Source organism: Sciurus vulgaris (genome assembly GCF_902686455.1).
Source record: "Sciurus vulgaris genome assembly, chromosome: 5".
NCBI lineage: Eukaryota > Metazoa > Chordata > Mammalia > Rodentia > Sciuridae > Sciurus > Sciurus vulgaris.
The window spans coordinates 57,871,757-57,894,449 of NC_136465.1; the positions used below are offsets into that span (position 1 = coordinate 57,871,757).

General features: G+C 39.3%; 1 protein-coding gene across 8 annotated transcripts in view; it reads right to left on the reverse strand.

Annotated features, from left to right (window-relative positions):
- Positions 1-22,693, reverse strand: part of UNC5D (unc-5 netrin receptor D) — a 533,325-nt gene that overhangs the window by 72,051 nt on the left and 438,581 nt on the right. For 6 of the 8 annotated variants that reach the window (XM_079139085.1, XM_079139081.1, XM_079139088.1 and 3 more), the window contains one exon: positions 14,932-14,964. The exons of the other annotated variants lie outside the window; for them this stretch is intronic. In XM_079139085.1, the coding sequence (XP_078995211.1) occupies positions 14,932-14,964 (33 nt within the window). The remainder of the gene's footprint in view (positions 1-14,931; positions 14,965-22,693) is intronic. 8 annotated transcript variants of the gene reach the window in all.

A 22,693-nucleotide genomic window follows, 5' to 3' on the forward strand; every position in this document is an offset into this window, starting at 1 on the left:
GTTTATCAAACACAGCTAATAAGTAGAACAGCATGGCAGGTCGGACATTGGTTCCCATTTCATGATGACCCAAATGGGGGTGGGGGCGGTGGGAATGGAGGCCTACTTCTCTGACCACCCAGAACCATGGGCACATTGAGTAACATCCACCTTGGAATTCCTGTGTCTGCCTATGTCATCTGGAGGGAGAAGGAAGGCACCCATCAGCCTGCTCAAGTCCCCACCCTCCCACTACTCAAGGGAGTTCCTCAGAGAGAATAAATACACTCAGAGCAAGGGGACAGAGGACACAAACACAATAACAGCATCAGGCCAGAATAGCAGGCCAGGGAGGGAACTGTGCATTGAAACCAACTAGCCTTTTTCCTCTCTTCCCTTTAGTTCTTTGGGCACTGCTGACTGATGATACTACCACCTTAAAAGGTGTATCTAGGGAGAACACACCTGCTCAGCAAATGTGCACACGCAGAGAAGCAGCCTGGCAGTGCACGGAATGCAGCTGCTCCACTGCTGAGCAGGCAAGGCAGAGACAAAGATACCCTTAGCTTCCCAGGTACTAAAACACCAAGGACCCAAAGCCAGGAGGATGGCCTGGGCAACATGCCCAAGCTGAAAATGGATATCACTGGGCAGGAACATAATGAGACAGAATGGAGGAGCCAGAGTAAGGGGTCACGGTTCCCCTGGATTCCCATTTTGTCCTGATACATCCACTCTCATTACTCAGGTAGCCAGAGTTCTCATTCTCTTTCCAGATATAAGTCCTATTTTTAGGAAAAGACCCTACCTATGCCTTTGCATGGTGCTATAAATGTTTGATAAGGCTCACTGTGCTTCCTCTCCCAGGAAAATTTGCAGAATCTCTTTGACTTAGGTCAAGAGAATGAGAGGCTAAATTATAAAATTTTAAAAATAAGTAGAGGGACTTTGGGTTTGGGAGAAAAAGGGAAAGAGACCTGCATGGTGTGTGATGGCTCCCCATGAGGCTCCTCTGACCCTGGAAAAAGTCAGGAGCTTGGGGAGAGGGATTCCTGTAGACAAGTGGTATTGATTTTATAAGAATAATCTGTCGTGGGAATTACAAAGTTCAAGACATAATTATTTCATTCATTCAACAAACATTTGTTGAGGCCCAACCATGTAATAGAAATGATAATGCATGGATGAATTCACACATGGTCCATATTCTCAGTTATTTCTTGTCTAAAAGACAAATGGTGATGAGATCATGGTATTCCAGGTGCAGCTGTGGAGATGTGTACAAGTACCCAAAGCCATATTCCGTATCTCAAGAGATGGAATCCGATATCCTTACCCACAGCTCAAGTTCTTCTCAAGTTGAATCACTGTGCTTCTTTCTTCTTTCTCTTGTCTTTCTTCTCGTCACTATCTACCTACTTGTACTTCACCTCATTCTTTTTTGCTCCCTTCCTGCCTGGGCCCAACTGTTTGCTGGTCTGTCTTTCTTATATTGTAGTGCAGTTTTCCCTTTGAAGATTTCTAGGTGTGTACAAAAATTGGAGCAGTTTTTGTGTGTGTGTGTACTCAGGAATGGTCCCAAGAAAGGTTTGAAGTTTTGTTCCACGTTTTCTTTGCTGGGTTCGGGGGAGGAGGGAGAACAAGGTAAGTGAGTGTGTGCATGAGGCCGCACTTGGATGATGTCTGTGTGGAGTTCTCACATGCATGCATATGTGCATATAAACACTCAGCTCATGTCAGAAGAACATCAGACTGGCTGGAGAGAACCACTGTCATTCATACATAGAAGAATTGCTCTAGCAATGTGACTGCATAGCACGGTCCTTTCCCAGGGCTTGATAGCATTCTCCATGTCTGCTCCTGTGTTCATGCTTTTAACTCTTCACTACATTGTCATCCCCAAATCAATTGTAATTAATTAGCCTGCCCAATGGATGCCTTCTAGATAAAGGCCCTGTGTGGAAGGTGGTTGATTGCACCCTGCGAAGCATCTTGGCCCTACCCATGTCCATCTACCTGTCAAGTGTCAGCCCAAGTTACTTCTCCCCCATGGTGGCTCTGGGCTGGCCAGTCTAGCAAATGCTATCAACTCAGTCTTCAGAACTCTTGTTCACTTGGGGTTTCTACAACTCACTTTGGATGGTAGGGTTTATTGTTAATTATCTGAATGACAGTGAGTTGGTTTTCCCTAACTACTTGAAACTCTTTAAAAGCAGTACCAGCTCTATAATTTTCCACAGAATCTTTCAAATCATTGTGCACAGGTATGTATTGATTGCTTGCTTGGCCTCAAACTGTGAGGACAGAAATAATATAGAAACCATAGTCTAAGGTTGGTTTTAGAACTTCTGCTGTAGGGATTCTCTTTAATTTACATTTTCACACCTATATTATAATCATCAGTTCTCTCAGGTACAGACACCACTACTGGTTTGTTTGTTTCAAGTGATTTTGAACAAATATATTGACTGGGTAGGCTATTCTGCTTCTTTTTATGGCTATGGGATACTTTGCTCTGACTTTTTATTTCATAAACAAGGCTTTCCATGTTAATATGGGAGATATCTTCCCTGTTTTCTTCATCCCTGTTTCCTCTATGAAAGAGTCACAAAGCTTTAGGCAAAGCCTGGAAGGATTCAACATGTGATAGAAAAAAATTGCTGTGCAGAATCTACTGCTAAAAACAAAACAAAACAAAACACCACTAAAAGAAGTCATTGAGAAGGCTCTTTTACTCTGAATTTGTCAGAAATTACTGAGGAATGTGCTCACTGCTGGGAGGAGTGCAGATGATCTGCAGAGATTAATAGAGAATTGGAAACTAGGATCCTGGTGAGGACATGTTTATGTGTTCATTGGGCCTGGAAAAGTGTTGCTGTGAAGTGCTTCTTCATGATCCTAATGCATAAAGCATTGCTGTAAGAAGAGAATAGGCCCACAGTAGGTACTTGATGACAGCTCATTTATAATGGAGCTGGTAACCAACGCTTCCCCATCTCTAACAATGACTGAAAAGGAGGACATGGCCTTTTATTATAGCAATTGGAACTCTGGCTAGATATTAAAATGACCTTTTCTACAATGAGGGTTGTTAAAAAACCCAACTGTATTTCTGAGGGAGATTGCGAAATCTCCTTTCAGAAAGTCTCTAAAAACCAGCATGGCTTTATAGTACTTGGCAATTATTTTATTTTAGTTTTTTGGTCAGAGCTGGTAAGAAGGACTAAGTGACCTTTCAAAGTCCCTTTGAATTTCATAGTTCTAGGAATAGGCATTAACAAGTTTGATGGCTTTATGAACTACATAATCATTTCTAGTCATTTATAGCAACCAGTGTCCTCAAGAAAAGGGCTGTTTACTTGATCTGCTTACTTCTCTTTACATGACTCCCAGGTGAAAGACATCTCAGTGCCTCTTAATAATGGAACTTTAACTCAATTCCTGTGTGATGAACTTAGCATATATCAGATTGGAACCTATTCTGTGGGGCTCGAATAAGTCACAGAGATTCACCACAGGAGCAGAGCCTTTCAAAACATGATACACTGTTTTACCCCTATTAGATATTGTAGGATGACCATGGTTCCCATTTCAGGAAAAAAAAAAAAAAAAAGCAAATATACTTGAATTGGTGTATGTGAGGCTGTGAATTACTAAGAAAATCCACATGATAAATATTCATAAGCACAGGCCTGTGAGAGGCAAAACAAACGTGAAAAAAATAGCTGAGCGGTTGAGGGGGAATCCCATGAAAGGCCAGGCAAGGGCCATCCCAGGATACACTGTCCACCTAGACAGCAATGCTGATACAAAGAGACCTACCCAAATATTTAATTGTATGCTGAAATATAACAAAAGGTATTGTTGAAGCTCTTGTCAAGAAGCAATAATTTTTTCTTCAGCTCATCAGAGAGCTTTTAAATGGTCAGCCATAGTAAGCAATTTTAATTTATATTTGCAATCCTTGTAATCTATAACCCCTTCAACAGTCAACATCTCTGCCTTTCCAATTTCCCATCTCTTGAAACCTCCTTATTATTACTGTTGTTGTTTGAATTTAATGAACGCAATAGAAGCCATGTCTTAAATAGCACATATTGTTGAATTTCATAGATACAAACTCCATTTACTCCTTCCAACAATCTTGTAAAATGTCCTCATTTAGATGTGTAAACTGAGGCAACAGAATGACTTGCCTTGACCAAAGCCTAATGACTCTTAAGTACCAGGGCTGGGAATCCGTTTCAAGAAGTCTGTCTCCAGAATAGATCACCCCCTATCCAGCTGTAACTTCTGCCTCGCTGATCACAACACTGCCTGAGGACCTCCCAATAACTAACTCAGTAACACAACTACCCTTATGCTGGGTTCTCTGAGGACTGCACATGTGATCTCAGTTCTTACCCTCATGGCAATCTATGAGGCAGGCATTGATTTTCCTATTTTATAGATGATAATTAGAAAATGGCAAAGTCAGAGTCTGAACTCATATCTATCTTCAGTCCCAACAGCTTAGCCTTCTGTGTTCCTTCCCAGCATTTCCTGCTCTTTCCACACCTGCACCTGGGTGAACCAATCTTGCCGGAGGAAGTCACCAAGGACACTGGTTGGTGTCAGAAAAAACCAGGCATTGCACAACCTCACCTGGGCCTGCCCTGTGGCGCAATCATTATTTAATTCATATTCTGTGGCCAAGTGATGTTTTTCATCCCAACAGCTTCTCTGGACCCACCCCTCACCTTTCTTCAAGACTTCTACTTCTCTCTTGCTCTCTTTCTTGTTGGAAAGATGGAGGCCATCCGATGTGAGTTCACTCCTTACAACTCAAAATTCCTCTGTTCTGTTGCACATCTTTCTTTTCCTTTTCTCTGTTCCCTGAAGAGTTGCCCTGCTCTGTGTCAAGTCTGCTCTGATCCAACCCTTTCCTACCTCCTTGGGGACGTGGACTCATTTATTATTCTTTTGGTCTTGTGTCTTCAAGATTTTCCTCCTCACCTAAGCCTTGCCCTCTGCCTACAAATGTAGTCTAGTTTCTCTAATCACCTCTTCCCCAGATCCTTCTCTCAACTTACTCTCTGATCCACTTCTCCAAGATGTCACCTTCTTTCCTTACATCTACTGAATTCGTAGCTCTTTGCTTAAAAGACTTTTCAGCATTTTTAAACACTATCTCAATAAATGCTCCATAATCTCTCCAGCCATTTAACTCTTGCCAGTGTTAAAATAAAATAAAAAATAGAAGTAACGCTTGAACAAAATTAGAAAAATGTTTTAGGAAGAATAAAAAGTAACTCAATGCAAAGAAAAAGTTTTTCCTCCAGTTACCACTTCTCCAGGAATAATCACTATAGTATCTTGTGACTCCTTTTAGGAAAAAGAAACATGTAAATGTCCTTTACATGTCCATTAATTTTACTTTTTTCCCTGTACCCTAATAGCTCCATATTATACTTCCTTTACTATACTTCTTTTTTTAACTGTACATTCCTTTTTTTAAAAAAATATGCCTAGTAGATCATTCTATACATGCCTACTCCATTCTATATTACATTTGCCATGTGCACAGCCAGGCTGTATGATCACTTATTTAACTAGTCCCCTTTCCCTCATCATGTGATTTTCCTTACTCTTTAAAGTCTCTCTGTTCAAACCTATTTCCTCTTGAAGGTCATTTGCAACTGCATCAACGGTAATGTTCTTTGTCTTATTCTTCAGCACTGCTCTGTGGCAACAGACATGAACAGCCAATCTTCCCTTTAGAAAAAACTGTTCCTTCCATTTGATTCTCCTGTTTCTCTGACCTGTTGTTTACTTATTGTTTGGTGACTACCCTTCATTCTCCTAGTTCTAAACACAGGTTTTATAAAGTTCAGTTCTTGGCCCTTTCCCCTCTCTCTGGTTGCATCTGTTGGATAGTCACTCCTCTACAGATGATGCCAACTGCTCCCTGGACCTTGCCCAGTCTAAATTAACATCTCTCTTCTCATCTTCTCTGAAGGTCTGGTGCCATATTTTCTTCCTGTTGGCTAGACAAAACCACCTCCATCATGTGCTAACCTCTCAGATTGGTAATCTGATTTGCAGACTGGCCACTTTTACCTTCTCAAATATTTTCTCCTGTTAAATTCTCTTTTTTCTAATACTGATGCCACCAGTGACCAGGCTGGAGATCAAAAACTCATCTTTGATTGTTGCAGTTGACTTGCTCTCCAAAACACTAACATGCCTCACTGATTGTACCTCTAGTCCCAACCACATCTCAATTTCAGTAATACATACCTATTAATGCCACATCACATAGTCTCCTCTGCCAGGTACTCACACTCCCAGTTGTTGAGACTTTGATCCATTTTACATGCAAATCTAAAAATCTAAAATACTATTCTGGTACTGCCACCCAGATACCTCCCAATGACTGAGTCCATTCCCAGGTGGGTGGTACATCTTACTTCTCAAGACACTATATGCTCTCTTCACCCTATATGTCAACTCCTTTTTCCATTTCTTATCTACTCTCTGATCAAATCTATAGACTTTTACCTACTTATTTTTGCTCTGACTTTTACAGAAAGGCTCTCTCTTTCAACACCTGCTTCAATTCTAACCATCATCCAAGGTTGGCAATAAAGGTCATCTATATTATAAAATACTTCTCGATAATGTACATTCAGACATGTTTTAGTCTTCTTTTTAGTAGGGTTGACAGATTTAGCAAATAAAAACAAAAGACATATAGTTTAATGCAGATGTTCAGATCAAAATTGAATAATTTTAGCATGAGTATTTCCCATGCAATATTTGGAAAATTTAAAATAAAATTTATTTATTCTGTGTTTTTCTGAAATTCAAACTTAACCAAGGGTCTTGTATTTTAACTGGCAATTCCATCTTTAAACTGAAAAGGAAATGTTGTTTTTGCCCATCAGATATAAAGAAAAGTTGAAATAGAGATAGAGTCAAAAAGAGCAGTATTTGAACTCTGAACTTTGAGAAATTACTTCACTCTCCCTAATTTCCTATTCTGAATGCTGAAGTTCTAAGTTCTGTGTATAAATTCTGAATTACTATGAGTTAGAGAGAGGGGTTTGTGAGTTCATATGTGCAATAAGTACCCTGGGTTATTTGGATGCTGCAGAATATACTGGTCTAAAACTTATTCTACGTCTGTGCTTAGTTCTGGGGTACTTAGTGGACAAAACCTCATTATGTTCATCAAGGGTAGAGTCCATGAAATCAATGAAAATGGCTGTAAGGGAAGGCATGCACTTATGATGGGCTAAAATTAGATAATAAAAAATTGAAAATGGTAAGAAAATTACAAATGTGGCCTGTACATATGGGTTGAATTGATTCACAGGAGAAATGATTCTAAAGGACAAAGCAAATCATGCGATTTGTGGAAAATGCTGTACTTAAGTAATTGAAAATAATCAGCAGGAGATGAAGAAAAACGATGGACAAAATAAGGGGAAAAAGTGTTTTAGAGAGTAGTTAGAAGATCAGCATCAATGCCAGTGTGCTTAGATGCACCTAGAAGTATGCTGAGAATTTACAGAAATGGCCCAAAGACAGTTCTGTGAGTTGAAGGTCCTTGTCACTCGGGTCTACACAACCTGAAAGAGAATGTACAGGTTGCAAGTGTGAACCCAATCTGCAGAGCAGTTCCCTAGCTGGCGGAGACCATAAAAGACAGGGGTTGACATTATTCAACTATGTGTGAAGCCAGTGTGCTTTGATGCAGGATGGAATTTCCTTCAGTGAAGAGAAGAACATACATATCTAGTCTTCAAACTGTAGGTATGCTTCAATCTATTTGATGAAAATGATTTCTAGATGCATATTAGTGGCTGGTATGGAGTAGATGACCATTCAAAATTATTCCCTTACCTCTTTTCTCAAATCCCAAATACTCTACATTGTATTTCTATTGAGGGGGAGGACACACTTCTTTTATACACTTATTTTCTCCTTCACATTTCACCAAGCCACGACTATTTGCACAGGACAATTGTATGATAAATATCTACTAAATAAATGAACAGAATTTGTGATATAGAGAAAAAATTCTTGGTTGTTCACCTTAACAGGACAAGGTCCAATAAGGACTTAACAGGAAGGCTTAGGTCCATAACTCAGCAAATATTTATCAAACATCTACTATAGGTGAATCTTTGGTAACTGCAGCAGTAAGATGGTAGATAAGATTATAGTGAATATGAGATGACATCTGTTAATGGGGACTACAGATCAGTATAAAAGCAGTAAAATAGAGTATAGAAAGAGGGAAATAGTTTTAACTTGGGTCAGTTACAGGGGCAACTGAACCAGACTTGAGTGGCAGGTATTGAAGGCCTTACAGAAAACTGGAGGAAGAGTAAATTAAGCAGATTAAGGGCTAGCTTTAGGGAAAGAGTTTCTAGGCAGAAATAATAAGTGAGAACATATAAGACAACAAGATGCCAAAATGCACAAGGGTTATTTGGGAAAACTGAGATGTGTTTGGCTGAAGAACACAGCAATGGTGAGAGCAAGGAAGGAAACTACCCAATGGTTAAGCTGATGGAGAGAAGCCAATATGATCGGGAGAAAAGAGCTGGGCACAGATTGTGTATGATTTCTTTCCATGTTCTTGGATAGGAAGAATTAATATTGTCAAAATGGCCATACTACCTAAAGTGCTATACAAATTCAATGCAATTCCAATTAAAATCCCAATGACGTACCTTACAGAAATAGAGCAAGCAATTATGAAATTCATCTGGAAGAATAAGAAACCAAGAATAGCTAAAGCAATCCTTAGCAGGAAGAGTGAAACAGGGGGTATTGCAATACCAGATCTTCAACTCTACTACAAAGCAATAGTAACAAAAACGGCATGGTATTGGTACCAAAATAGAAAGGTAGATCAATGGTACAGAATAGAGGACACGGACACAAACCCAAATAAATACAACTTTCTAATACTAGACAAAGGCGCCAAAAATATGCAATGGAGAAAAGATAGCCTCTTCAACAAATGGTGCTGGGAGAATTGGAAATCCATATGCAACAGAATGAAACTAAACCCATATCTCTCACCATGCACGAAACTAAACTCAAAATGGATTAAGGACCTTGGATTCAGACCAGAGACCCTGCAGATTATAGAAGAAAAAGTAGGTCCAAATCTTCACCTTGTTGGTCTAGGATCAGACTTCCTTAACAGGACTCCCATAGCACAAGAAATAAAAGCTAGAATCAACCACTTGGATAGATTCAAACTAAAAAGCTTTCTCTCAGCAAAGGAAACTATCAGCAATGCGAAGAAAGAGCCTACAGAGTGGGAGAATATCTTTGCCAATCATACTTCAGATAGAGCACTAATCTCCAGAATCTATAAAGAACTCAAAAAACTCTACTCCAAGAAGTCAAATAATCCAGTTGACAAATGGGCCAAGGAAATGAATAGACATTTCACAGAAGAAGATCTACAAGCAATCAACAAACATATGGAAAAATGTTCAACATCTCTAGTAATAAGAGAAATGCAAATCAATACCACCCTAAGATTCCATCTCACCCCAATTAGAATGGCGATTATCAAGAATACCAGCAACAACAGGTGTTGGCGAGGATGTGGGGAGAAAGGTACACTCATACATTGCTGGTGGGGTTGCAAATTAGTGCAGCCACTCTGGAAAGCAGTGTGGAGATTCCTTAGAAAACTTGGAATGGACCCTCCATTTGACCCAGCTATCCCACTCCTTGGCCTATACCCAAAGGACTTAAAATCAGCATACTACAGAGATACAGCCACATCAATGTTCATAGCTGCTCAATTCACAATAGCCAGACTGTGGAACCAACCTAGATGCCCTTCAATTGATGAGTGGATAAAGAAACTGTGGTATATATATACAATGGAATATTACTCAGCCATAAAGAATGATAAAATTATGGCATTTGCAGGCAAATGGATGAAATTGGAGAATATTATGCTAAGTGAGAGAAGCCAATCTCAAAAGGCCAAAGGACGAATGATATCACTAATAAGTGGATGATGACACATAATGGGGGGAGGGAAGGGTTAGTGTTAGGGTTAGAGTTATGGTTAGGGAGGGGGGCAAGTATGGAGGAAGGAAGCACTGTATAGAGGGAAAAGAGGGGTGGGAGGGGTGGGGGGAAGGGAAAAAATAACAGAATGAATCAAACAACATTACTGTATGTAAATTTATGATTACACAAATGGTATGCCTTTAGGCCATGTACAAACAGAGAAGCAACATGTATCCCATTTGTTTACAATAAAAAAAAAAAAAAAAGAACAAAGATGAGCTACTGAAGAGGTTTAAACAGGAAGGTGATAAGAATTTATGTTTTAGAAAGATTGGATAAATTGATGTAGGATAAGCCTGGATATGGGGAAGCAATTGTAGAAATTCTGGTTAGGAAGATGGCCTGACTTTTAAAACGTTTCTTCTGGGAACATTTTCTTTTCATTTGGGTTTGCACTTACCACTATGTCTGCTGCTGCTACTTTTCTTTCTCCTCTGCCGTGACTTCTGACTTTCTCTATATTTAAGTGCTGTTGTCATTCAGGCCTCAGGCCTCAGAACTTTATTCATGTTCGGTATCCAGTGATCTCATCCAAACGAATGGTTCTAAGTGTCATCCAGACACTGACAGGTCCTGGCTTTATGTCACCCACCAGCCAGGATGGTCCTCTGCCCTCCAGACTCATATATTCAACTGCCTATTCAATCTCTCCATTGCGATGTTTCAATAGGTATGTGAAGCTGAGCTCTCAATTCTGCCTCCAGATTTGCTAAACCAAGTTTTCCCAACATCAATAATGGCAACTCCATCTGTGTATGGTCAAAATTTTGAAATTATCCACAACATTTTTCTTTCTCTCATACACTATACCCAATTCATCAGCAAATCCTTTTTGTGTGTGTGTGTGCCCTCAGAACAAGACACTTTTTTATAATTCTTATTTCTATCCATCTGGCTCAAGCTACAATCATCTTGAACCTGAAGTAAACTCAGAGCCTGTATCAGATCATTCAATAGATCTCCTTGCTTCTTCTCTGGTTCTCTAGAGGGATACCCTCAACACAGCATATAGTGTTTCCTTGAAAATATGAGATAACATCATTCTGAATAAAAATCCTTGATGGCTTCCTATCTCCTATAGAGTAAAGCTTGTAGTCCTTATGATGGCCTACACCACACACAGGGTCTTCCCCCAACCCCACTTCTTGGACTTCAGTTATTACTGTTCTTTTTCTTGTCACTTTGCTCCAGAGACCCTTGTTGTCTCTCAGAGACTTCAAGTGAGTTCCAATCTCATAGCTTTTGCTTCCTGTTGTTCATTTAGTCCATGCTTGTCCCCTAGATCCCCAGTATGCTTGTTTTCTTGCTTTCCCCTCCCCCAGGTCTCTTCTCAAGTTTAATTTTATTATATAGACCTTCTCTGAACAACTTACATCAAACAGCAACCCTCCCATCAATGCTGCCTAAGCCCCTCACCCAAGTTCATGTCTCTTCCTAACGCTTCACACAATCTCCATAGCACTTAGCACTATATATTTGCTTCCTTATTTATTTATTTCACCTTCCATCTGTAAAAATGTGAGCTTCCTGAAAGCTGAAACTGTATGTGTTGTGGTCAGTGCTGATTCTCCATTCCCTAGAACATCTCATAGCACACAGTAAGCACTCAATTATTAACTGTTGAATGAATGGAGAGAAGGATATGAGTGAAGTGGAAATGAAGAGTAGCAGATGAACCTGAAATCTGTGTCAGTGGTTCTCAGAAATTGATGATTGTTTTTGGGTACTGAGTAGCAGAAGGGATATGGAGTCAGACGGGACTAGGAAGCTGTTCAGATTTCTGACCCAGACCATTGAAAGAGAGAAGATGGGAAGAGGAATGGAGGAGGGACAAGTTCAGGAAAGAATAAATACCATTTGGAAGTTGAGAAGGAAGTTGAGAATAAATACCATTTGGAAGGTTATTTGTAGATATTCAACTGAAGATGTTTTGGAGGTAGCTGACTCTAGATCTATTAATTGGATTCAGCCTCAGCATTCATCTCCATTAGCTACAAAATAGCTGTGGAGAAAGGAAGTGGGGCGAGAATATGTAGTGCTCAGGTGTTTTCTAGGGGAAAGCTAAATCCTGTTAGTTCAACCTGCAGGTGAACTTATGAACCAGCCACTCCTCAGGAGCTCACAGCTTTTCAGAAAACCACATTCTTCAAGCCTCCAAGGAGTCTCATTGTCTGAATGCATCCATTTTTCAGTCTGACTCTGGGGGTGCATGTTTGCCATTCAGAACCTACTATATTTTACTACACCTCCTGACATTGTTACACAACATTTATTGAAAGCACATTTGATGGTAATGAAGTTTCTATTAACTATGATTAAATCTCATAAAGCACCTGAAGATAATTTAAGATGTGCAGAAGCAGAAAATGAAACATTCGGTTTAGTACATTAGGAAACGTAATTGATTAAATTATCTCATTTACAATAAGTGCTTTCATGAGCTATGCAGTGCACATATTTTTCCCAGTTTGTCATTATGATTTGCCAACAGATATCTTAAGACTTCACTTTCTTTTTACACCTCCCCACAACTTAAAGCTGGCGCCTCTGCCCGCCTGCTCATGGAGAACTGTGTGCTAAGTTCCAAGTGATGTTTTCTATCCACCAGGCCTTGCGGAGGATCATGTGTACAGCTATATATAGGAACAGGTTGTTTCTCAATTATCTTCATAATTGACTTTGATTTTGCATCAGTGATGATTCATGTAGTCTTAAACTAAGCCCCACTTTCACTGAATGATGTAGCCTGAATTTGTATAATGCACTTCTAACCATGCAGCTTACAGAACCCCGATCGGATTCCTCTGGGAGCCTTTTGCAATCACATTGATTCTGTTAAGGTTTTATTTTTAGGGAAATCACAAATTAAAACCATTTAAGCAATTCCGTTGCAGTATCCAGCAATTAAGCATGGTGCTCAGGAGTGAGAACCCCAAGCAAAAACTAATTCAGGACTCCCTAAAGACTAGAAATAGCTTCTGTGGGGTTTATGGCTGGCAGTACAGATGTAACAAAATTAGAAAGGCACAGTACTCACAAACTGAGCATGAAATTAATTTTAAAAACACACACATGCATTTCTAAGTAACTTTGGCCTCAGCTACCTCATGGACACCCACAATCTTACTTGTGGTATACACTGAAATCTCTAGATGGCATGTGCATAGAAAGAAGAGGAAAGTAAGAGTCTTCTCCCTACAGTTGTCATCCTGAGGATCTTGACACAGCAGAGGCCAAATATTTAGTGACCCATTTCTTTTTTCCCTTCCTCAATATGCACACATACCTACATACAAGCCCACATATACGTAGCCAGGTTCCCCAAACTCCATCTTCCCATGTGTTCAAAAGCCACTATGCTGTTGCAGCTACCTAAGAACCAATGATTCCTGTATGAGCAGTTGGCAACAGAGAAAGCAGTTAAGAAAGTTTGTTTTGCTGTTTTACAAAGTTTTCGAACTCTGCAAGTAACAACATCTTTATATCTCTGGCCTGCCTAAAACCACATAAGGGAGTATGAATGGAATAGCTTTTCTGGATCTTTCTCTCATCTTTCCTGATGCCTGCCCCAAGGTACCTATTTCTGTCTATCCTCACAGGGTCTTAAGTCTTTCAAAGAAGTCAGCTAATAAAAACTATTAACTCTCCCAAGCTGTTTGAATCTTAATGCGCTAGGATTTAAAAGATCAAAAGTCATTCGTCTTATACTAAAATGAGGGGAACTGGGCCAGCACGTTTTTTACAAGCTTTACAAACCAAACCAGCTGGACAGCTGTCTCACTCTTCTACTGATAAGAGCAGGATTGCTGATGCCTTTTATCCCGAGGTTTGCTGGATGCTTTACCTATTTCTGAGTGCATGACGATGAGCAGAAGGACATGTTAACATGGAGATACTTAGCAGCTCCCCCCACCAGGGATTCTAATTCATTTGTTCTGTTCTAAGGAGGGGCTATTTAATAAGCTCCCACCATACCCCAAGCTCTGGATTCATGAAGTCTCTGATCTGGTTTTTTTTTTTTTTTTTTTTTTTTGAGAAATGCTTTTCTTAGATAATGGTTCTCAGCCTGAGTTGCACATTCAAATCACTTGAGGAACTTTGAACAAAAATGGGGTATCCTGGGTTCTAACACCCTCCCACCCCAAACACTGATTTCACTGGTACAGTCTGGGAACTGAGATTTTGAAAAGGCCTCCGGGAGATTCCAAAGTATAGTGAAGGCTGAGAACCATAGGGCCAGATGCCAAGCTGCCAAGCGTTTAAGCCATGTTCGTTTCTCCATAGCTACTGGATGCATAAAATGGAAATAATGCAAAGGCCTCTTCAGGAAGCATGCCTGCATCTAGGGAGCACACCAGCACCAACACCAACATTCTCAGTTGTTAATTATTTCACTGTGGAAATCTAGCTCCTCATCTACCCAGTTGTCATGGATGCCTTAGCAGGTACCATTCTAGGTTATTTCCTGCTCCTCTCCTCCTCAGTGCAGCGGCTTGGAGTCAGGCTTTTGCCTAAGAGGCTCCTCTCATGAAAGTGTGGAATGACAAATATTTATTAATTTTAATGCTATAAATCTCTCCAGAAATAAGAATCCTAGATGACATTTGCAGAGAAATGGACTTACAGGCAGAAAGAATCAAGAAGAGAGATTTACTTGTGCTCAGAGGGAGGGAAAGGGTGTGCATATTTCTTTTTGATTTAAAACTCTGATATGCAACTCCAAACTCAATGAGAAGAAGCCCCCAAAGCCCTGGATCTTTCAAAGGAACTTCAATTCTGCTTGGTTCCTAAACAAATACAACAGTAAGGCAGCAAATATGAGAATAAATTATATTCACAAGAGGAAAAATAACTTACTTTGGGGTTTTATTTCATGAAGAGGTTTTTTATCTAAAAGAAAGAGAGAAAAAAAAAAGAAAGTTGCATTTAATAAATTTACATGGAGCAGATATATTTTCTGTATCACTTTATATCTACCTCTATAAATGATGCATTTTCTCCATTTCTGTAGACAATATGGATTATGTTGTCCATGTTTTTCTTTTTCATTCTAATTTTTATTTGCCTCTTTTGAAATATTTTTCCAAGATGATCATTTGATTTTTTAAAAATATCATTTTCTCTCCAGTTTGCTAGCATTTTTTTCTGTTGCCTTTCCTAGTTCTTATCAGTTTGATAAGAGCAGTGAACTTGCTGCCTGTTCCTTTTTATATACAGTAAGAAGCCTGTTCAGGTAAGAGATGCCATTTTACTATATGTGATGATAGAAAAAGGAACCAGTGAATAAATATTTAAAGGGATCCTGCCTTGGTTTGCAGCTATCATGGTCTGGACAGAAAGTTCCAAACTCTGACTGTGTGTGTAGTGGTAGTGGTGGGGGGATGTGGGTTATGGGTGTGGTATTGTAAGCCTGTTAGAGTTCTGTCTTTAAGAAATCATTGTGTGTTGTTTCATGTCTTATTTAGCTGTTAAAATGTACACCACCTCCCTAACTGGAAAAGGTGCCACTTTATAATGATATTCAGCAGTGCACCCATCAAGTAAGGAGGATGAAGAAAAAGGACATTTAGCAGGGCCTCAGTAGTCAGAGCTCAACTGAGGGGATTTTACCAGCCCTCCCCAATGCCCTCCATTCTCTTTCAGAGCCCATCTCCCTTCACCAAGTAATCGAATCATGCAGATCACATTGAGACGCGGATCAACACAGCTTCACTACAATGCGGAAACCAGAAATGACTACCCTTCAGACGCCATGCCAAGATTCTGAAGATCTTCATGGTGCTCCCCCCATCAACATTTCCTTCCTAGGGTTTATGTCAAGCACAGGGACCCAGGCTGCTTCTAGTTCCTCACAGAATCACACAATGGGAGGGGCCTTGAAAGGTCACCTTTTGCAGTCCCCTTCTCTGTCTGCCTGAAGGTGAGACCAGGAGTGAGACTGTCATTTTGGATTATGTTTTTAACTGAATCAAATCTAGCACACTACACATTTGAGAACTTCATAAATATTATCTGACTGATTGCACCATTTTCCCTCCCAGGCAGATAAACTTCTATATCCAGAGCTCTCCATGGAATTTCTCTTACCCTAACCCATTCCTGCATTTAATACTGACTTTGACAGAAAGCCTTTGCAGTATATAAATGCAGTGAGGTTAAAATACAGCTTTTGTGTATTTTGCCATCTGATAGGTTATGGAAGTAGCTTTTACAAGTTGTGTAAATCACACACTTGCAAATGAGCCATTTTTTTTTTTTTTTTTTTTTTTTTAATAGAAGAGGGAAATGAGATGGCCAATGGTAATTTCTGGCAGAATTTTCTCTAAAATAAAAAATTCCTACAAAAGATAATAAGTTGTGTATGGTGGTATGATAGTATCAGATTTTCACACACTCAGCCTTCTTAAAACAGAGTCCTTGCATTCCCCTTATGGTACTGATTCAACACCTCTAGATTTCTCAAGAGCAGGTGGCACCTTCTGATGTCCAGATGCTAATACACTCAAGAATTAGAATGAAATGACTTTTGTGGATTTAACCTAGCTTCAGTTTTTGCTTATTGCATGGTATCTCAAAGCATTTGGCATGGGCACAGCGATGCTGGCAGGCTAGGACTGAGGTGTCTGAAAGTGATGCATTGCTACAACCACACAAGGAGACGTGTAGAACATCTGTTTAGAACTCTGGCTGAGCTGAACAGTACTTTCTTCCTTCGGAACCACAGGAATGGAGATTATGCCAGGTAGCAAAATAAAACTCCATTAGAAACAGGTGAGATATATAACTACTCCTCAGAAAAATAAATCAAATATAGCTAGGCTATGAAAAAATCAGGGTGCTGGAGTTCAACTGGATATAGAAGAAGAAAGAGGGAACTGGGCTATAAAGTCCAGAGACAGAGAAATCAGGCCATAGGGCACACAAGGCAGGAGAAGGGCATTTTCCCCTCTGACCCAGCTCTGGTGCCATGGGTATAGGCATTGTGGTACTGTGCAGTTAGTGCAGACTCTTGAGGTCAGAACTGAATTGAGATCTTGAAGTATCTGCATTCTGCCTGTGATACCTCGATGTTCTCTGCAGACTAATGGGAAAAAAATATCCTTGAGTGTTAATACTAAGGATGAAGTATTGTTATGGTTTGGATGTGTGATGTCCCCTAAAGCTCACATGTGAGACCATGCAAGGAGGTTCAGAGGAGAAATGATTGGGTTATAAGAGTCTTAACCCAATCAGTGAATTAATCCCCAGGTAGGGATAAATGGAGTGGTAAGTGAAGTGGAAGAGTGTTACTGGAGGAGGTGGGAATCAGAGTGTGACTTCAGGGTATACATTTGTATTTGGCAAGTGGAGTCTTCCTCTCACTGCTTTCTGATCTCCATGTGAGCTTCTTCCCTCTGCGAGTGTTCCACCATGTTGTTCTGCCTCATCTCCAACCCCAAGGAATGGAGTTGTCCTTCTATGAACTAAAATATCTGAAACTGTGAGCCCTCAAATAAACTTTTCCTCCTCTGCAATTGTTTTGGTTGGGTCCTGGTAGACATAGCAGCAAAAAAGCTGACTATAACAAGTATGCAGAAGAGAACTAGCACACATTTTGACATTTATAACTGTAATAAATTGGAACTAATAATATAATTGCAATACCTGATGGTCATGATGCTGATTATCATCATCATCATCTATTCACAGTGAAAAATGCCTATTCATGCTACTGCTTGTGGACAGGCCAAAACTCCAAAGCATAAATTCTAGCAAGATTTGGGCATACCTGAATGAAGGGGGTTAAATTTAGGTGTAGACTTGGCCTGTGGTACTATGAGATCAAGGCAAGTCAAAACATCAATTTCCTGATATATATAAAAAGAAAGGCAGGAACCAGAAGGCCATGAGGGCCTCTACTGCCTGCACCTACTGTGCATCTGCAGGATATCAACCAAACACACATGCCACAAGAATGTTTTCAACCACAAGAGTGGGATCAAATTTGGAATGGGTTGCAATCCATGAATGTATAATATGTCAAAATATACTCTACTGTTGTGTATAACTAAAAACAACAAATAAAAAAAAAGAATGGTTTCAAAATGATTTCCTAAATCAGAGTAAAAATTATGCAAGAGGCTACTGATTTGTGCTGGGATTTATTATGCTGAAGTCCAGCATGTCTTGTATAGCAGTGTGCATCCTCTTATGGAAAAGACTAGAGGCCTCTAGGACCCAAGAGTGCTTTAGTCTCCTGGCATCAGCATCAAAATTGGGTTCTGCTGTATTTTGTGAAATAACTTTACCTTGACAGAAAACTGCCACCACAGAGCATTTTCCGACTAGAAATGTCTGATTTGACATTGGTTTATGAGCACTAGGGAGGGCTACCCACTGACCTCTCTAACTTTGCAAGAACTGCCCACTCCACATTCAGTGTTCTGTTATTCTGTTTGCATAGTCATTTTCTCACAAGGCTCAAGGCCACGCAACAACTTGGCCTTGGTCAACCAAATCTTCTCGAATTTCATTTTACCTCTATCCAAAGGCCTTATTTAAATGACCCCCTAGCAAATTAATCCATTAGGGCCATGGTTCTTAATGTTGGCTGCACATTTAGAATTACCTGGGGAGCTTTTAAAATAAATACCCATGGCTTGGCCCTACTCCAAAAGATCCTGATTAATTGGGGTTTGTGTTTTTGTGATTATTGCCACTTTCTGGCAACAAATCTGGGGCTCCATGTGGTCAAATTCAGTTAGTCTTTGCCTCCCTAGGGCCCTTAGGTATATAGATAGGCCCAGGAGGGTCCCTTTTGTGTCCTGCAGGCAGAGAAATGCTACAATTTTGAGTCAGTGGCAGCTGAGCTGTGGTTTGGGAAAATGATAACAATTTTCCCAGGGTCCACCTTATATACTGATAGCTACCTTCAGGGTAAAGGGAAGTTGATGATCAGTAATTGCAACTCAGTCTTGTAATCTTTTTGTGTAATTAAAAGGGGCTTTTAATAGGGCTCTAAGTTGTCATTGTTTTTCTTTGAAAATTACTTTTTATTACTTACATAGTTACTAAGCAGTTATTAATCCAAAATAAAAAGTAGAAATAAGCACAAAGAAAAAAAAATTACTACCAGAAGATAACTACTGTCAAATTACATATGCAAGTCTAGGTTTTATTCCCTAATATATATATACATACATATATATGTGTATGCATATATATTATATAAAATTATATATATAATTTATATATAATTACATATACATAATATATAATATATATAATTTGATTAAACATACTTATATACTGATAAGTACATTATTCTGAAACTATATGAAATTGTCAGTTGTTTATCATTTTTAGTTACAAAAAAAAGAACTGTCTTATATATATGTATTGCTTTTGTTGTTTATTGCTGCAATGCAAATATCACTTTGTGGTACATGTGGGGGGGCAGGGGAGTTATATATCTATATGAGAGAAAGTAAACAATTTCCCTTTTATTTACACTGATGATCCATTTTTTTCTACTTTTGTTTTATTTGGGGCTTCCTTTTTTATAGTTGATATTTCCAAAGGATTTCCATGGTATCCATTGTTTTTGGAGCTATTTATATTTGCACCCCTACCCACCCACCCATATCCAGCCTGTATAGGGAAACAAATGTGACCAGGTCCCTACAGCCCACATGCTGGGGCCCTAAGAGGTCTGAGGAGAGATGGCACATGTGGATAGATGCGTCCAATCTCCAACCCAGAGTGGGCAGGGGGCTGCTCCTCAAAAGCTGTGGGTTGTGATGGTTTGAAATCTGCTCCCAATGATTTTGAACATGGCCCAGACATGTTTGATATAGTCTGTGCCATTTTTAAGATTCAGACATTGGGCCACTAAAAGTAGACTAAATATCCACTGGGACAGCAACACTCTTCCCAGGTAGCAGCTCAAATTATGTTATTACTGTCAATGTTTGGCCTTCTTTTATTCTGTTTCCAAAGACCACTTTTATTATTTCCTTCTTCATAGATCAAATTCGTTGAAACCTTTTCCACCCATAAAAGGTAGATTTAGTGGTTCTATTTGAGTTTATCTTCCACATTCTTTGAACTTCTAAATTGCTTAGGAGTTGATTAAGAAGTTTGTGGAATTATTCACCTTTTCAGTCCATTCTCTGGCTAGTTCCTTATGTGTTGCAATAATTGTCTAGAATCAGCAGGCAAGATTCTACCATGATTCCACTTTCTCCAAGTCATGGTCAGCTGCTTTGCCTATCTTCACCACCCCAAGTAGGACTTAGTTTCCACAGCACTACAACTGAAATCCATGCACACATCTGATAAATCTACCAACTCTCCAGTTCCATATGAAAGTTTTTGCCCACCTTGGGATGCCCTTCTTCTAAACCCTTCCTGTCAAAGTTTGACCAAGGCACAGATCAATTTCTAATTCCTTCCTAGAATCTTTGGTGATTACTCCCTTTGCATGAACATGCCAATCTCTGGACATAAATGTTCATTTTATATATTTTGTACTTTTATAATCACTGTCAATTATGGGTCCTAACATGTAAGTCATATTTCAATGCTTAATGTGACATTGCACACACAATCACAGCAAGAAAAACAGGGAGAAAATGAAATTGAAAAATGCTTGCTTTTTTATTTGCTGATGGGTACTAAAGAGGTTGAGGTTCTTGATTATCAGTACGTTTCATTTATTCTTTTTTTCATCTCTGCCCATAACCAGAAATAATTAAGAACCAGTGTTATGCTATTCAAGGCTATAGGAAACCCAGGGTCTGGCAGGTTGGCCTTGTATTAACAGCAGAAGATAATTAGACAAACACAAGAATTGTTTTGCATTGGCAACACCACTGCCTGAATATGTCAGGCAGACACTGCAGATAACAAAAATGGATTCTAATCTCCAGGTGTTGAAAGTTCATTTAGGCAGTAGAATGTGCAGAAACACCACCACCAGCTCCTGTATACACTCTAAACCTCTCCCAATGATCAAATACACGGTCAAATTGAAAGAGTATAAAACAGTCAATCTCAGTTTTCACTTTTTAATTTCTTCATTGTATTTTTCTTTTCTGTTTGCTTTTAAAGACTGTGCTCAGAAATGACTCTTCAGAGACTCTGTGTATCCCGTCTGTACTAGATTAGTGCTCTCTCCCACCTGACTCCCCACAGCTTTCCAGCCTGTACAGGCATCACAAAATCTATTGCTCCTGTTAAACTGTGATCTGAGTATGTCCAGGGAAGACAAAAACAGAGAATATGGTTTTTAGCGATCCCTCCCAGGGTTTTCCATTTGGTGATGTCTGCTAAAGAAATCACTAGTTTCCCCAGAGAAATCTAGGTAATTACTGGAATTTCAGGGTTTAATGGAAAAACTACCCACTTGAATAAAACCCATGTACACTTGTAAATGAAAAACAGCTCTACTGACATCCTCCACCTAAGAATTGTTCAAGATCCTATCATGTTAATTAGGTGAAGTCAGAAAGGTACCACAACAGATGGCTCCTGGATGTCACTTCTGATCATAATGACCTTCTGGAATTGCCCTTTGCCAAAGCGCATGATGAGTGTACATTTAGAACACGTAGACTTCCCCTGTGTTCTTTCAAATTCTGGATCTCAGTCAGAAATTGTATCTACAATGACTAGTCTCACAAGTGGTATTTGCATATTTTATTCTTCAACCAACTCATTTAATTTTTTGTATTCATTATTGACATTTCAATTTTATTTTATTATTATTTATTTATTTATTTATTTTTGTACCAGGGATTGAACCCAGAGGCACTTACCCACTGAGCTACATCTCCAGCTCGCCCCCAACATTTTTTGTATTGCTTAGGGCCTCACTAAGTTGCTGGGGCTGGCTTTGAATTCATAATCCTCCTGCCTCTGCCTCCCAAACCACTAGGATTACAGACATGCATTACCACGACTGGATTAATTTTTATTTTTGATTGATTGACACAAAATAATTGCATGTATTTATGTTTCATTAAAACATACCCATTGTAAATGATGAAATAGGGTAATCAGTGTGTCCATTACCTTAATTAAGCATTTATCATTTCTTTGTGATAATATTCAAAATTATCTCTTCTTGTTATTTTGAAATACACACTATATCAAGGTAAGATATAGTCATTCTACTGTGCAACAGGATAGCAGAAATTATTTCTCCTTTCTAACTAAACATAGTATTCTGTGAGTAATCTCTCTCTTTCCTCCCTGCTCGCCACTCTCCCCAGCCTCTGGTAACCACTATGCTGTGACACATACACACACGATGGAATAGTATTCAGTCATAAAAAGGACAAAAGTTCTGTCATTAGCAACAACACAGATGGAACTGGAGACTCTGTTCAAGGAAATAAATTAGGTACCACCTGGCAAGTACCAAGTGATCACACTCATATATAGAAAGACTAAATTTTTATAACTGCATATGCATTACTATCAATTCTGTGTTTTAGTTTATTTTTATGATGGATGCCCAGAATAAAATATGTTCTTGGGCTGCTGCAAATGCATTTAAGCATATGTCTTCAAGATTTTCTTATCTGCAATTGGCCTCAAGGTGATAAAACACAATGTTTCCAATTATGCTCTAAGG